Consider the following 16,689-nt stretch of genomic DNA (forward strand, 5'->3'; position numbering starts at 1 on the left):
GAGCCCTAATGACTCTAAGGAGTACAGTGACACTTTCCCTTTTCAATTTTTAATGAAAATTTTGTTTCTTTTTTGCATCCTAATTATCACAGTTCACTCTGATGTGATATCTTCATGTCTCAGATCTAAGAATCTGATTGATGTGACAACTTAAGTACAGTTAATTAAAGCAGAGAATGAAGAGGGCTGTATTTATAGATTCCCAAAAGAAGTTGAGATTGTGAACTAGTATACTCAGCAATTTTTAAGAGGATATGTATTTACTTACATTCAAGCCCACAAAAGAAGGGATTAGAAAGATAATATGCTAGAATATTTAATCATTTTCTCGGGGTGGCAAAATGACAGATGGTTTTTACTTTCTTTTCATTTCCACATTGCAGTTTTTCTCTAATAAATATGAAATTCTTCTATTAAAAAAAATCTTGAAAAGAAAATATACCCTCGACAAAGTAGGAGTGTGTGTATGTGTCTGCTATATTTAGCTCTGGAGGCATATCTTTTTCTGTGCAGATATTGAGAATAGTATCATACCGAGAGGGAGTTAATAGCAAGGCTTGGCATACAAAACCTAGGATTTGGATGCTTGTTATTTTTGTTTTTGTTTATTGTAACTAAGCTAAACTCATCATGTCTGTATGGTTGTCATTTTATTTTGTTGACTAAGTAAGTATTGTGAAGCTATTAGTCCATCACAGGGGCAGAAAAAGGTGATGGCATTGATGGTTGATTCTTTTGTTTTTAATGCCAATGGATTAATTTTAATGGTAGTATCTATTATCAGTGGTGCTTCCAGAAGAATTACTAAACTGGGGACAGAATGTTGATCTGCTGTTTGCTCTGATTTATTACTGGAGTTAAACGTGTGCATTGAATTTGAATTTTAAATAAAGCACACCCAGAATAAGTGGTTTAGACCGGAACTTAACAGTAGTTAACTCCAGGTACTGCTGTCAAATAATTCTAACAGTACTTAGAAAATAAAAAATAAAAAAAATACACATACATGTTTAGTTTCTACTCTTACTTTTGTCATATCATGCTCCTTTAAAAATAAGGTGGGAGAGCACTGTTGCCAGAATAACAGGTAAATAACGTGAGATAGTGGGAAAACGCCACTGTATTGTGATGTTCCAGTGGGATGGTTTCTTTTGAAATGCTGGTTCACTAATCCTTGGGGACATTTGGCTGTGAGCATGCAGTTATTACATTTTTATCCACAGAATGGGCTAAAGTTGGCATCCCATCCCTCTTGGTTGCCAGAGGCAACACTGATTTAATTTGTGCCCCTGTGACAGGCAGTTTTGAATAATTTTAGTGTTTTTTTTTTTTTTTAATGCTACCTTTTCCCTTTCTGCTCCAACTCCCTACATTTTGGCCCGCCGCCCTTCTAACTGAGCTCTGAGACGCTGAATGTTAGCTGAGGAGAGAACTTACAGAGCACTAAAGGTTCGCGTTGTCCAGGAGGGCAGTCGCGCTCCTGTCCCTTCACCTCCAGGGGAGAGGGCAGTGGCAAGGTCAGAATGCTGCTTTCGCCGTCCAGCCCATGTGCATGTCTGTCTTCAGATATTGATAGGAAGAAACCAAGTCTTCACTGGGTGTGTTTGAATCGCAGTCGGAGCTTGGAGAACGTACCCTAAGAGAGCTGCGTTTAGGGGAGTTTTAATTCTTTTGGTATAGTATTGAGATTTCTTGAAGTGCTCATCTCCAGTGTTCCGCTTCCTGCTTGTGCCTTTGAGAGTTTTGTTATGGTAACTGCTGTTTAACATAGAGACCTCCAGATGGACCTAATCTGAGTGTGGGCTTTTCTTTTCCTAGGATAAAGGTCACAGACGCATGCAGGGAGAGCTGCCTGCTTTCCCTCAAGAGTTGACCATGTTCTCACTGGCTGCTGCGGGGTGGGCCGCTTGACTCTGGCGTGGAGTGCACATGTTGTTCTGAACAGTGCTTGCACGTGCAAAAATTATTATTATGTAATAGCTCTTTGTTTTATAAATATATCCTCAGGATAATCAGAAAAGGGGAGAGGGTGGGCCATGGTGGCTCAGCAGGCAAGAATGCTTGCCTGCCATGCCAGAGGACCCGGGTTCGATTCCCGATGCCTACCCATGTAAAAAAAAAAAAGGAAAGGGGAGAGAAAGTGTAATCCTTATACCCCTTGTGTCCAGAAATTCAGATCATGCTGTTTTTTTTTTTTCTTTCCTTGTAATTTCATTTTTACATGCAGAGTGGACACAAATTGCTACCAGGTATCTTCGAGAGCAGCTGTCGAAGATTTCTGACTTTTACCACATGAGCTCCAGCCTGGGTGATGACCCTGTCTCTATGCCTGCGGAGGTGCAGCAGGCGATGAAGCAGTGGAAGTACAACGAAAAGCTGGCATTCCACATGTTCCAGGTGACCTTTTCCAAGAAGCTCAAGACTAAGTAGAATGCTTTTAAGAGGAGTTTGGTTTTCTAGGGCTTAAATTATATTTAACCATACATGCAAGGAGAGTATTCTCACATTTCCCGACATTGTGTTGTGTTAAAGGTGACATATTTGCCTGAGATGACAGCATTGTCTTAGACTTATGTCCCTCTCCAGCTTTCAGTGATATCAGTTCATTTAATGCCCTTAGTTCCTTTGTAATTGCGCCATTAAATGGAATCTTTTTAAACCTTGTATTTTGCCGAATTGGACATATTTATTCAAAAATACCTTTGTGCTTTTGCTGCCTCCTTCAAAGCACATCTTTTTTTCAAGCTTAGTTCAGAAAAAAGAAAGGTCATCTTAATTTGGTTCAATTAATTTGGTTGCAATTTAAAATGCAACCAGTGTTCAGGGGAGGGGTGTGGATGTTAAGGAATGACTGAGCTCTCATTCACGAGGGGATGGAGATCAGATTGGCCAGAAGAGGGCGCCTGTGCTGATATTGGCTTAAATCTTTATTCCTGGCAAGGTGGAAGGAGAGGCATATTAAGCTGAAATTGCATTACTAGCATAGATTTTCAGTACTTCTTACCTTGGTCAGAGAGGAAGAGGAGTAGAGTGGATATGTTATTTATAAATTTCCCCTGGAGAGCCTTAATTATAATTTTTCAGATGGTGAGCTACTTTTTCTAAGAGCTCAAACTCTGTTAGCATTTAACAGGGGCTCTTCAGGGTCTTCCCTGAACTTTTGTAACTTTACTGAGCTGCGGCTTTATACTGCATTTTTGAGAAAGTGTTTCTCCTTTGTTACTAGCATGTTTAATATTTCTGGAAGGATTAATACTTGAAACCACTCTTTCTTTTACAGAAAGCAATAGGTCTTTAAGTGTTGATTCTCATTGGAAAATAAACTTTAAAAGAAATTCAGTGTGTTTTACTGTCAATATTCTGAAATATGAAACTGACCTTAGTCAATTCATGTGCAGAAACAAGGGCATACTGGGGTAAGCAGAAAAGCATCTTGTGGATGGACTGCTTGGTAATTACTGGAAATCAGGTTTATGACAATTCCTTAATGATGTGAATTACAGCACAAAACAACAATATGACATCAAATATCTGTATGCCTAGAATGTCATAAAAATGTAAATTTGTATATATTTATATGACAGCAGTAGGCTAAAAATGTTTATGATTATAGCATGTTTGGTGGTCTCAACAGCAGTTATACCATCCTTATGGGGCATTATGGAAACTTGTGGGCATTTATGGGGCATTTGACATTTTCTTTTTAGTGTAGTCATTTATACATTATTATAAATTCCTTTCATTTCTTCTCTATATTACACTTAGATCATTATATTGATTTTAAAAGTTGTATGTTATGGGTAGGTTATCATATCTGAAATTCATTTTAGGGTAGTTGAAAGAAGCTATTAAAGGGGGCATGGATCTAATGGCATTTTCAACCCCTTTTCCAGATGGTTGTGTCATGGATGTTTTTATTCTTTATAAATATCACTATTGACCACATTTCCTTCCATGAACTTGAGTTCACACTCCTCCAAAATTTGGCCAGGGGCTTGACTTGCCCTGGGAGTGTGGAGGCTTAACTTTCCTACAGGAATGAATCTAATTTAGAATAAAGCAGATTATCAAAACAAAAGAGTCTCTACTTCTTAGTTTTGTTTAGATTTTAGAGTACGATCAGCGAGACCGTGCTTTACACCAACAAAAGCAATAGTAACGGGTGCTTAGACATAATGGTGCTTTATTGTGAATTTTAGTTGGTTTTCTTTAATATTTTAATGTAAGTTTTCTTTATTCATTCAAGGAAGGAATGCTGGAAAAACATGAATATTTGACATGGATCCTGGATGTTTTAGAAAAAATCAGACCAATGGATGACGATCTTCTTAAACTCTTGTTACCACTAATGCTGCAGGTACTGTACAAGCCACTTTGAGCGAGTTGATTTTGTGGGCATGAAACACATTCAGTAAGAATGGTTAGGTAAGTTGAGGTGGAAAAGGCAAACTTTCCTTTTGAGGTGGAAGGAAAAGATGTCTTTGCTGCAACACATGATGCTTCTAACAAGTTTTCAGGGCTTTGATCTGCGTTTCCTTTTTAAGTAATCTTAACCGTAGTATTTCTCCCATCACTGAGCTAAGCCAACAGCTCTTTTAACACTGCCTCCCTGTTTGTACAGATTTTTGTGAAGACAAAACAGATCATCTCTTTTAAGAACATAGAGGCTTGTATTGGTTTGCTAAAGCTTCTGGAATGCAATTGTTCCAGAAATGGAATGATTTTATTAAAAGGGAATTTAGTAAGTTACAAGTTTCCAGTTCTAAGGCCATAAACTTGTCCAAACTAAGGCATCCAGAGAAAGATACCTTGACTCAAGGAAGGCCTGTGGGTTCAGAACCCTCTGTCACTGGGAAGGCAGGGCACTGACGTCTGCTGGGGTCTTTAGCTTTTGGTTTCAGACAGCTTCCCTGGGGGACATTTACTGTCTGACTTTCCTCTTCTTGTCAGGGACTGAGCTTCTGTGAAGGATGCAGTCCTGGTGGTCTGTACCTTTGATCAGTGTCATGAACTGTTGTGTTGGTTCTGTCACTTCTGTTCTCTAAGCATCTGAATTTCCCCCAAAATGTCCCCACTTTTAAAGGTCTCCTGTTAACTAATCAAGACCTGCCTTGAATGGGCCAAGTCACATCTCCTCCTAATCAAAAGCTCAGACCCACAGACTGGGTGTGTCATATCTCCATAGAAAGAATCCAGAGTTTCCCACCCTAAACAATAGGTCTGACCCCAAAAGATTGGATCAGGATTAAGATATGGCTTTCCTGGGGTATATAATAGTTTTAAACTGGCACAGGGCTCTCCTATATTTTTTTGAAATTTTTTGAGTCAAGGAGGATAGGAAACGTCCTGTTTTAATGATTGGTGTAGGGTCTATTAAACTTTAGGTTACCTCGGTAAGATTTATTTTAAAGAAGTTAAAATTTTCTTGGGAAGGCAATACATGCATGCGCTACTTTGAGCAGTGTGAATTAGGGCATCCAGTGAAAGGTAATTCTCCCCGTCACCTGCTCCCCTCCCCAGCGACTGTACCACACTTGCATCCTGTATGTCCTCCCTGAGATGGTCTGTACCTGTGCAGCAGCCATTGGCCACACACAGCTGTTGAGCCCCTGAGATGTGTCCAGTCGGAATTGAGATAACACCCTAAGTATAGAATTCACACTGGAATTCAGGCTTAATGTGAAACAATGGATAATTCCTCATTGCTATTTTTATATTACCAACATGTTGAAATGACAGTACTTTGAGTATTTCGGGCTTAGTTGAATATATTATTCTTTGAATTTTGCCTGTTTCTTATTTTTCAATGGCTACTAGAAAATTTAAAATGATATACCTGGTTGACGTTTTATCTCTGCAGGATATCGCTGGTCTATACCGTACCTATGAAGGTTTCTTTTTTAAAATGAAAAACAAGTCTTATGAAAATAGTGCTTTCCCTCAGTAGTTTAAGATGCTGCTGACTTCTGATGTCCTTCTGCTCCACAGTATTCAGATGAGTTTGTTCAGTCGGCCTACCTATCTCGTCGCCTTGCCTATTTCTGTGCCCGCCGCCTCTCCTTGCTGTTAAGCGATAGCCCCAGTCTCCTTGCTGCCTATTCACCCCACATGATGATCGGACCAAACAACTCAAGCCTCGGGGCGCCCAGCCCTGGCAACCCTGGCTCTGGCATGAGCCCCGTGCAGCTGGCCTTTTCAGATTTTCTTTCCTGTGCACAGCACGGTCCCCTGGTTTTTGGACTTAGTTGCATGTTACAGGTAAGTCCTTGGCCTTTGTTCTTTTATGTTAAAATATAATGTAGGAAACAGTGGGGTTGGCACTGACATCTTCAACACTCATGTTACAACTCTAGACCTTTCCTCACCAGAGTAATTTGTAGTTTGAAGTTTTAGGCTTTCGTTTCCCTTTGTTACATGATGCTTAGAGAAGATTTGTTGCTTCCATCTACTAGAGATTTATTGTGGGTGACCTTTATTAGGCCCATTTAGCAGTTCAGTGATTAAAAAAATCTTTCAGGAAACCTGCAGAGTAAGTCTGCTGTGTGGTTCTTCTGGAAAGACGATTTCTCCAGGTAGCATTGCTTAGGCTTCCTCATTCCACATCCTGAGTTGGTTGCCTTCTCTGTTTGTTTCTCTAAAATCAGAATAAGTTATCAGGCCCTGTGCATTTGGAAAGCATTGCTGTTTGTGTAGCCCTTGAACATTCAGGGCATTGGGCTGATGCTGTGAGAAGGGATATACAGACCTGCCGTAGAAGAGCCCGCAGTTTACAGGGTTAAATTTACATTTCCTGCTTAATGTGTCCTGCTAAGGGATTTGGGAGGATGGCCACGGAGACATGGTCTCCAGTCTAGTAGAGTTTATATCTTGTGTAGACATCAGAATCATGAAAGGACGAGTGGCGCTAAGAGGTTTGAATGGTGAAAGTTGCTGTCTAACCTGGAATTCCTGTAAGGCCTTCTGAAGGAAGGGACCTGAGCTACTTATAAGTGAAAAAAAGAAAAAAGCCAAGTAAATAAGGTGTTCTAGGCAGAAAGAAGAACGTGGATTAGACCAAGAGGGCTGGCCCCCGTCATTTGTGTTGGGATGCATATTGATGGAACCTAATGTGAGGTCTGTTGGGAATCAAGACTTACTTGTGATGCTTATGCTTGGGATGCCATCTGAGGGTTTTGTGCAGGGAGGTGACATGGTCAACTGTGTGGATTGTTTTGGCCTCAGTAGGGGGGGATTTGAGGATGGTAGTGGAGGTAGAGAGAGGGAGACAAGGAAAAGCAATCAGTTTGGAGTAGCCTAGATAAATTCATCGATGGACGGCGTTGGGTTTAATGTCCCCTTGGTGCCTCCAAATGTGTATGTTTAAGAGGTTGTTACATGTCTGATTTTGAAGATTAGGGCAGACAGCTGGCTGGATATGTGGATTTGAATTGTTCAGGGCCACGTGGCTGGTTAGAACCTTGAGAGGAGATGAGAATACTTGAAGAGTTGGTAATAAGAAAGGACCTGGACTCTGAAGGACACCAGTGGTTAAGAAATAGCCAGAGGGGAAGTCCACTGAGGAGTTCTCTGTGCTAACTGCCTCTCCGGGTACTGTAACAAGTTATTAAAAGGAGTTAGTGTAGGGCACAGGTGGTTCACTGGTAGAATGCTTGCCTTCCATATGGGAGACCCAGGTTTGATTCCTGGACCATGCACCTCCCCTCCTCCCCAGAAAAAGAAAGAAGTATGTGGGCAGTGCCAACTGTATTGGGGAAGTCTGGTAAGAAGATGGCTGAAATGGATCATGGCTTGGACCATGTGGTTGTCCTTGATGATCTTTCTAAGAGCCATTTCAGTTGAGTTGTCAGTGAGAAGCCAGATTGAGTGATGTAGAATGAGGTAGAAATAGTACTAGTGGTTCTTTTGAGAATTGTGTCTATGAAAGGAAGAGAAGAGAATGGGTAGCAGATGGAGATGGTTGCTGGGTCCTTGGAGTTTTATTTGAGCCTATTTAGAAATTAAGGGTAAATCATAGAGGGAGAGCCTGAGGAAAGAAGGGGAGGGTGTCTGATAGATCATTGCCCCAGAGATGGGAAGTTTTGGAATTGAGAACATGGATGGGGGATGGACTCAGTCGTGGGTAGTGCAGATGTGGACCAGTGGAGACAGATGAGTCGGTGTGCTTTGGAGACTTGATGTCCTTCGTATCTGCCATCTGGTTTTCACAGAAATGTCTCCTAGACCTCAAAGTTTAGTTTTATATATTTAAATTTGCATTTTAGGAAAAAGATTGTGTTCATTCTCTAAGCTAACATTGTTTGCTGCTGAATGGCATGATAGCATAATGATTAAGACATATACTTTAGAATATTTGCAGACCTGATTTTATGCCCCAAAATCATTGAATCTCAGTTTCCTCTTATGCAAATGGGGATGATAGTTCTTACCTCATTACCCAGATTAGGGATACAGTGACAGGAAGCTTCCAGAAAGAGTTCAGCACATTAAGCACTTTAATTACTTAATTAAACATGAGGTATAATATTTAATCTACATTTAGGAGCTAGGAGGATAGCAGAGTAGTTTTGGGCATGTGTGCCACAATTAAACTTGGGCTGGTAATTCTTTGATAAAGAATTATGTTCCTCTTTGAAAAAAGTAGGGAATAACAGTACCCACCCCATGGGGTTGCTGTGAGGTGTAAAATGGTCATGTAGCGAACTTAGTACAAGCTGGTTTAGTAAAAATGAAGATGTTTGCATGTGTCTAGGACAAACCAGGTCCTGTAAGCCAACTCCAGCCCATGAGCTAGGACCAGTTTTTGCATTTTTAAAGGGTAGTCAAAATAAAACGAAACAAAAGAAAGGAATATGCAACAGATACTATGTGTAGCCACAAAGCTTAAAATTCCTACCCTCTGGCCCTTCAAAGAAAATGTTTCCTGACCCCTGGTTCAGGGTCACTATCCACCCAGCATTTATGAAACTACTTACTGATAGTACCATTATTTGTGAAGACTCTGCATATTAAGAGAATTTTTGTTTTAAATATTTCCCTTTGAGATTTTGTGATCTAAGAAATTGCGTATTTTTATTGCAACTCATTTTTTTTAATTGCAAGACTTTTTATGAAGAAGTATTGTTTTAAGTAATGCTTGCTGCATTTTTATTAAGTTTCTTAGATTTCTTGTGCTGGAATATCAGCTTACAAATTGGAATTTTCCCTAAGTTCTTAATGGCTGTATTTTCAAATGGATTTGAAAATAATAATTCCATCATTGTTTCATTTTGTCACTTGAGAAAGTTGAGAAGGGGGGCAAGATGTTCATATTTTAAACTCAGGAAACTATGATGTAGAAAAACAAGTTATCACCTTTACTGTTATGCCCGTTGTTACACATTTCTCCCTCTAAATATCTTGATTTTCTGGCTTCATTTCCAGACTGTCACTCTGTGTTGCCCAAGTGCCTTGGTGTGGAATTACTCCACTAACGACAATAAGAGCACGAACCCAGGTTCGCCTCTGGATCTGCTGCAGGTGGCACCTTCCAGTCTACCCATGTCGGGTGGGAACACAGCTTTCAATCAGCAGGTAGGCTTTCTGTCATGTGGTTAGATGGATGTTTCCATCCTTGTGCAGCATTGGGACATACTGGGCCAGCTCTGGTTTTAGCATCTCATATGCTTGGGCATCATTGTCAGCTCTGCCCCCTAATTTTCTGGATGACCTTGGGAAAGCATTTAGCCCTTCTGAACTGCAGAAGTGAATGAAGTTGCTCCCTTACTTTTTATCCTGTTGCTGGGTAATATTTACTAAGATTTCCGCTACCCAGACAGCAATTATGGTGGTGGTTCTAATAAATGACCACAAATCCCTTAGTAGTAGTTTGTCATATTTAGTCATTGCTTCATGCTTTTATTAGTGCTTGTTTATTTGGGTCAAAGACTTATGAAACTTCAACCACAAGATCATTACTAATATTTAGAATAAGATCCTCTTTTACCAAGAAATTTACTTAAAGAAACACTTCTAGTTGTTTTCACTCCTAGGAGAATGACTCAGAGTTTTTGTTTTTTTTTTTTTAGAACTTTAACCTTTCCAAATTGTGCCCTAAAAAAATTTCACTTGTAAAAATTATTTATGAGCATTTATTTTTATGAGCATTTATTGTTGAAAACCGGTATTGAATCACCACTGGTAAATGCTTACAAATGCACTTCTTGGCCAATGGGCTGCATTTTCTACAATGCAGTCAAGACTGTAGTTCACCATGGGATACGCTACTCAGGCGGAAAAACCTGACATGATTTAAACAACCACTGCGGCTTTCCAAGCACAAGTTAATTAGAAGCAATTATCTTTCAGGTTCGGGCAAGGATTTATGAGGTAGAACAGCAGATAAAACAAAGAGGCCGTGCCGTGGAAGTTCGGTGGTCCTTTGACAAGTGCCAAGAGTCGACCGCAGGTATAGAACACGACAAAAAAATGAGTGTTTTTGAACTTTGAACTTTATGCCATGTTCTGATTCTTATAAATCACTTCATATGAATAAGGACCCTTCGGACAGAGCCACCATGCAGAAACTTGAGGATTTTCTGCTGTTTGTGTCCTTTCGATTTTTGTCCAGAAAGTCAGTTTTGGTATTGTTAGCGATTTTTTGAGAATGTAGCAGTTCTCTATGTCCAGGAATGATTTTAATGGATTCCCTTTGCCCTACATAAGGATGATTTTCTGTTAGCTGTGCTGGCTTCGCTTGACCTTTTTAACCTCTTGCTTAACTTCTGCATCTAGGGGTGACCATTAGCCGGGTTTTGCACACGTTGGAAGTCTTGGATCGTCACTGTTTTGACCGAACTGATTCCAGTAATTCAATGGAGACGCTTTATCATAAGATTTTCTGGGCAAACCAAAACAAAGACAACCAAGAGGTAGTGAGTAGTTCTTTCTTTTTCTTTTCCCCATCTTTTACTTTCTTAGCAAACATTCTTCTTTCTCATAGAGTAAGTACTGGTAAAGTCTTTTCTACTAAGTGAAGGTGTCTGTACTCTGAAATCATTATGTTGTTGAATGGAAATGATCCACCATTATTAAAATGAAATGTCCATTGGGCTGATCTCCCTAGATATATTGGTTGGAAAGATTTTTCTTTCCCCTTTTACCGTCACTGTCCATTATTTTAGTTTTTCGCTAAATATCCTTCTTCTGGTGGTTTGACTTTAATTTAGGGGAATATATTTTAATATTCAGCGCATTAGACAGTGATGAATGTATACTTGTGGTCATGGTCTTAGAAAACTCCCTAGACAATTTTTATGTTATGCTTTATTAGTGTTAAATTATTTCTTTAGTGAATTACTTTATATACATAGCTTTTTCATTCCCTACCCCCAGCTTTATTTGGGGGGAATTACAAAGTTTGTCTTCATTCACGATGAAAAGCCTGTCATGTGTCTGGCTTGTGCTGGGCACCTGGAGTGTAGAGGTAAATTTTAAGACTCAGTATCTACTTTTGAGGAATACCTGAGTTAACTGATTGAAATCTTTGATTTTCAAACTAGCCTTTGGGAATCCAGATGTGAAAATGAGATAAAATAACAAAAACAACCACCAAAAACCTTTCCTTATTCTACTTTTATGTGAGCCTTGTACATGTTTCGGATTATTCTTACTTTTACAATAATTTGTGAGCCGTCACCATGCTTCTCAAGATATGCCGCCAGCTAGGACCTCAGAACGCTGAGTTAGGTACAGATTCGAGTGTAGCATCTAACTCATTGAGAATCTCAGAAATGCTTCAGGAGATCATACAGACTATGTTTACATAATTCTGTGCTTATTAGACAGGTTTGAGTGTTACTGTGCTCTTTTGGGGTGGAAACCTTAAAGTCCTATCTGTAATAAGGGCTCCTTCTAATAAAAGGCTTCAGAGGTCCTAAGATTTTTTAATATATAGAAGTGTGGTATCTGGAAGGGAAGTAAACATTCTCAAAATTCAAGATGTCCTTTTGGATTGCTAGTTATCTCACACTAAGTGTTAAATGAAAACTCTTGTTCCCTGGTGAGGATTTTACCAAATCCGTCAAAACTACGCCAGCGTTGCAGTTATCCCGACTGCATAACTTTTGTCATGAGTGATTGACCAGCTTTACCATTATTGTCTCACTCACCTGCTGTAACTCAAAAGCACTCTAGAGAGAATGTGATAAGGGTGTAATTTGTCCTGTCAAGGGCAGAAATAATATTGTCTTTCTGAATAAAATCCCATCATTTGTGGGGCTTTCTTTAAAGCACACTTATCTCCAGTGTGGGGTGCTCGAGAGGTGATTAGATGAATATTAGATGTAATCCCTCTGGATTTCACTGTTTAAAACCTCACATTTGGATAGGTCCGTCTGTCTAAGTCTTATAAAGAATTTACTTCTCACAGTGCTGTGTGTAGAAGCTGTCATTAAATACACGGATATTGAGAGTTACGACTTCAGAAGTTTCTGTTAAGTTGAGAGGGTAGATGAGAAATGTCCAGCGCTGCCCTGAGCCTCCTGTGACGTCCCCGCCCAGCACCTGGGGACGGGCGCCACTAGAGGGCAGCACGGGCCCGGGCTGGGGCTCCTGCTCTCGGGCCCCAGCGGCTCCTGCCCACCCAGCTTCCTAGGAAGCAGCGTGGATTCCGTTCCGGAAATGCTGCACCAGAGTGGTTGCTCTGTCTTTCTGAGGAAGACGAAAACTACATTTTATTAAACCCACAATTCAGAGTGGTCACCTTTTTTTTTTTTCTTTTAAATAATTTTTTTATTTTATATTTTTAAATATCAAAAAAAAAACCAACAAATGCAGACGTTCCTATTTTGATCATTCCGTTCTACATATATATTCATTTTTTTTAAACAATCTTTCTGAAAGAATAACTGAATGGGCAGACCCTTCCGTAATATTTACCATTAAGTTAAAATGTGAAGTGATGTCTTTTTGGCATCTGTTTGTATTGAGGTGTGTGTGTATCTGCGTGCATAGGGTCGGGTTTTATCTCTGTCTGGCCTCCACCAGAGATGGCCTTCCTGAATGCTGGAGTCGCTGTGCATTTGGGAGTCATGCATTTGCTGCCCAGTAGAGCGACTGACGAGCTCTGTGGTGGTGAGCGGTGGGGCCTGTGGGGCCTCGTGGGGTCTGTGCCGTGGTGCCCTTACTTGTTAAATGAGCGTAGAGTGCTTGCCCTATAGGAAATGTGAGCACTCTGAGAATTATAAAGCACATGCATATGTAAATTAAATATAAATATTTATTATAAATAAAAAGAGTAATCATTTTTGGTATCATCTTGAAGATGAAACTTCTAGTTCTCTGGTAAGGAGCTGTTTAAAGTGGTATGATTGGTATGCAGAAACAGAGCTCAGCACTTTAAAATGGACTTCCTTTATTTTAGTTTCAGAATCTGTGTGAGGACTTAGAGATGCTAGGTAACGAGAAAAAACACAAGCCTACGTAGTCGCCGTGAGCTTGAGGCTTGCCCTGGCCAGGAGGCGCGTCTCGGTGTGTCCGGGCCCCTGGTCAGACAGCTGCTTCCTCACATCCCTTTTCTCTGGAACTCCTAAGGAGAAACCAGATCCTCTCCACATCCCTGTAGGGTCGCCGAGAGCAGCTGTTCCGATGCGGGGAGCGTGGGTCTGAGGTGAAGCTTTGCGTGGTGGCCAGGCTGGTATTTGGTGGAAGCCTGCTGAAGCACAGTCGTGGATGGAATGAGGGCATTGGAGGCTGAACCTGCCTGTGCTTAGACGTGACCGTGACGGAGCAGGAGCAGAAGCTGTCCCCGTGCCTCAAGCTCACGCTGTGGCTTGCTTTCACTGATTCCACCAGAGTGTGCTATCTGTTTACTTTTTCTCCCCTACATGCCCCATTGCCTCTTCTGCGTCAGGGCTTGGGTACTGTTGTAAGGGAAGTGAAAAGAAGAATCTCAGAACTTTGATGTTTGACTATGTTAGATCTCTGCTACTTGTACTTCCGTTCAGTGTCGTGTAAGATGCAGATATTATGACACTTATGTCTGGTCCCAGAGACTTGGGTCCCGGGTGTGGTCAAGTAGGTGAAATTAGTGAGGTGGCCTGCTGCACGCAGGGCAGCCAAGAGGGTGGGCGCTGAGGTCAGTGGGCAGTGGGCAGTCCCTGTGTGGACAGGGCAGACCTCTCTTGGAATCTGCTTGAGATTGCAGAGCTGCTGTTGCCTCACCATCCAACATTTCAAGAGCAGTTGGATGTCAAGATTTGTATGTAAATTTTTCCAATTTTAAAACTCTCTACAGGCCTGGCAGCATGTTAGCCATTTTTGCTCAGATGCCTGCCATTCCGACTGTATTTTAGGTGTTTATTTGCCTCATAACCATTTATGTTCTGGGTGGTGGAGGTGGTTGGAAGCCTGACATGCAGATGTGAGGTGTGGGGACCCCCTGATTCCAAGCACTGGTGGAGCCTGTCCCTCGTGACCTGAAGCAGGGGCCGTGTTGCTGACCTCTCCGAGCAGTAGGAGAGGGGAATGCTGCCCCTTCAGCTCTACAGAGCCTTCAGACCACTTCCTTCCTCTCGTCTCTCTCTTCTTGTTTGTCTTGGCTGTGAGGGGAAAGCAGCTGCATCTTTGAGTGCCTTGGGGACATGGGTCAGAAGGAAAAGTCTCAAGATGGCAGGAAGAGCTGCCTTTTCACTTCTCTCTCTGGTGCCTCAGGAAGCAAACTTTCTCCTGAGTAATGAGAAGGCTGAATGGGCTGCTCAAGACCGAACTCTCAAAAGATGACAGCAGTGTGTGTGTTTCTTCTTTCTAGACCACTGAAATGAAAACCGCATGTACCAAAAAACCCTGAAAATCTGCAGTATTATTTTTATTAATTTTATGCTTAAAATATTCATGAAGTTTGCTTTGAACAGAACGGTGTGACGAGTTCACGCTGAGTTTTTGGTTGGCAGAGATTCTAAGTCTAGATAATGGTCTTCGCTCACCTGGTCCAGGGCCTAGTGTACCAAACCAGGCCTAAGAATTCCATCTGACCAACCGTGGCAGAAGAGACACTCAGAGCTCGGTTTCTGCCATCGCTGTGCTTGTTCCATGTCTATTTTCCTGTGAGCCTGCAGCTCCGTAAAGCCGGGGTCTGTTTCGTCTGCTCACCAGCACCAGCCCTTAGCACCAGGCCTGGGGTTCAGCAGGTGCTCAGTAGCCATTTATGGAATTTATTTTGGGCGATGGGGTGGGAACACACTCTCCAGGTGTCAATAGAAAGCTGCTGGAGCAGTGAGTGAGAAAAGGAAACCCCCTCTGAAATGTGTGTTGGAGGGCAGGAGTGAGTACAGTAATGAAATCTGCGTAGGCCAGTTTTAACAATGGTACGAGGCTCGTGTATAAGAAAACGTGTGCAGGGAGAAGTAGAGGGATGGCTGAAGGGAGAACTCTTAGTTGTAAAAGAACAGGTTAGTGCATTTCTTTGGGAGTACCATGGACATTTTTTTACTTTTTCCTGATGAGTTTGAGTTTCCTCTCTGTAAAGTGGGCGTTCTTTCTCCTGATGATGTGAAAGTGATACAAAGCCATAGCAGTAGCACGTTTAACTACTTATAGTGCCTAATATCTAAATTTGCATGCAACAGACACTATTACTATTGTCCCGTGTATTTGGGGAGACAATACATTTGGAAAAATGAGAGGCTTGTGGTCAGAGACTTTAATAGCACTGGGTCTTTTGGGTCTCCCATGGGACATTCAAATAATGCATTAAAGCACAGCCAGTAACTGTAAGAAATTTTCATTCTTTGATTTTCACAAAGAGAATAAAATAGTTTTTTTCTGGTGGTGCGAGCTAGGGAGTATTTTTCTTTTTAAGGTCCCAGGTGATTGCAATGTGCAGCAAAGTTTGGGAAGTGCTGATTTTAGCCCCTCTATACAGAGACCATCATTTTTCCCTTAAGATTATTGAAGAGCCTCAGAGGACCGTACATTAATCTCCAAGGTAGGGTTCTTGAATATTCTTGAAAATGGTGGCTCTTACTTGAGATCATGAGCTTTCTTGCTTGGAAGGTGTGTCTTCGTGAGATGAAGTTTCAGGTAACATGAGATGAAAGTTGTTAGGAGTGGAAGAGGAAATACCTCCAGTGTTTATAGAAGGAACTTCAGGAGGACAAGTTGGTTATGGCTTACTGTGGCTGTTTGCAAATAACACACCATATCTGGGTTTTATGTTTGTTTTGGATAGCTGGTAGACACAGCTATTGCCATCATGGGGGAGGAAAAGAATTTGCTTTTCTGCTAAGGTGATTTTCAGCAAAATAGTGAGGTAGGTGAGATTTTCTTTACCTTCGGTAGAGAAACAATGACCTCTCTAATTCTCAGAGAGCTTGTGCTCATTTAAATGCTTAGGTCTTTTTTGTTTAACATAAGAGGGAAAAAGTCACTTTTTTAAACCAAGACTCAAGGAGGCCAAGGCCAAAGGATGGCTTTCTGTTGGGATCAGTGCCTGCTGAATTTAAGTTATAATGCTGACTGGCTAGGTAGAAGCATGCTTCAGAAGTTACGTTTTCCTCCTGGACACCCAAAGGAAGCCTTGCTAATCTATTCTAAAACTCCCATTTTCTTTTATGCCTATTAGTTAGAGGTCAGTTATATTAACATAATTGGAAAATTGTGTCTAGATAAGGCCTTAGACTTTACTGGTACTTAGAAGGGCCAATAATTAATCAG

General features: G+C 41.1%; 1 protein-coding gene across 3 annotated transcripts in view; it reads left to right on the forward strand.

The window, feature by feature from the left end:
• MED12L (mediator complex subunit 12L) overlaps positions 1-16,689 on the forward strand; it is a 371,061-nt gene that overhangs the window by 79,223 nt on the left and 275,149 nt on the right. For all 3 annotated transcript variants that reach the window (XM_077160783.1, XM_077160781.1, XM_077160782.1), the window contains exons 6-11: positions 2,228-2,397; positions 4,247-4,357; positions 5,989-6,258; positions 9,421-9,570; positions 10,345-10,444; positions 10,771-10,907. In XM_077160783.1, coding sequence (XP_077016898.1) covers positions 2,228-2,397; positions 4,247-4,357; positions 5,989-6,258; positions 9,421-9,570; positions 10,345-10,444; positions 10,771-10,907 — 938 coding nt within the window. The remainder of the gene's footprint in view (positions 1-2,227; positions 2,398-4,246; positions 4,358-5,988; positions 6,259-9,420; positions 9,571-10,344; positions 10,445-10,770; positions 10,908-16,689) is intronic.

Source organism: Tamandua tetradactyla, chromosome 5 (assembly GCF_023851605.1).
Source record: "Tamandua tetradactyla isolate mTamTet1 chromosome 5, mTamTet1.pri, whole genome shotgun sequence".
In the NCBI taxonomy this organism is placed as follows: Eukaryota; Metazoa; Chordata; class Mammalia; order Pilosa; family Myrmecophagidae; genus Tamandua; species Tamandua tetradactyla.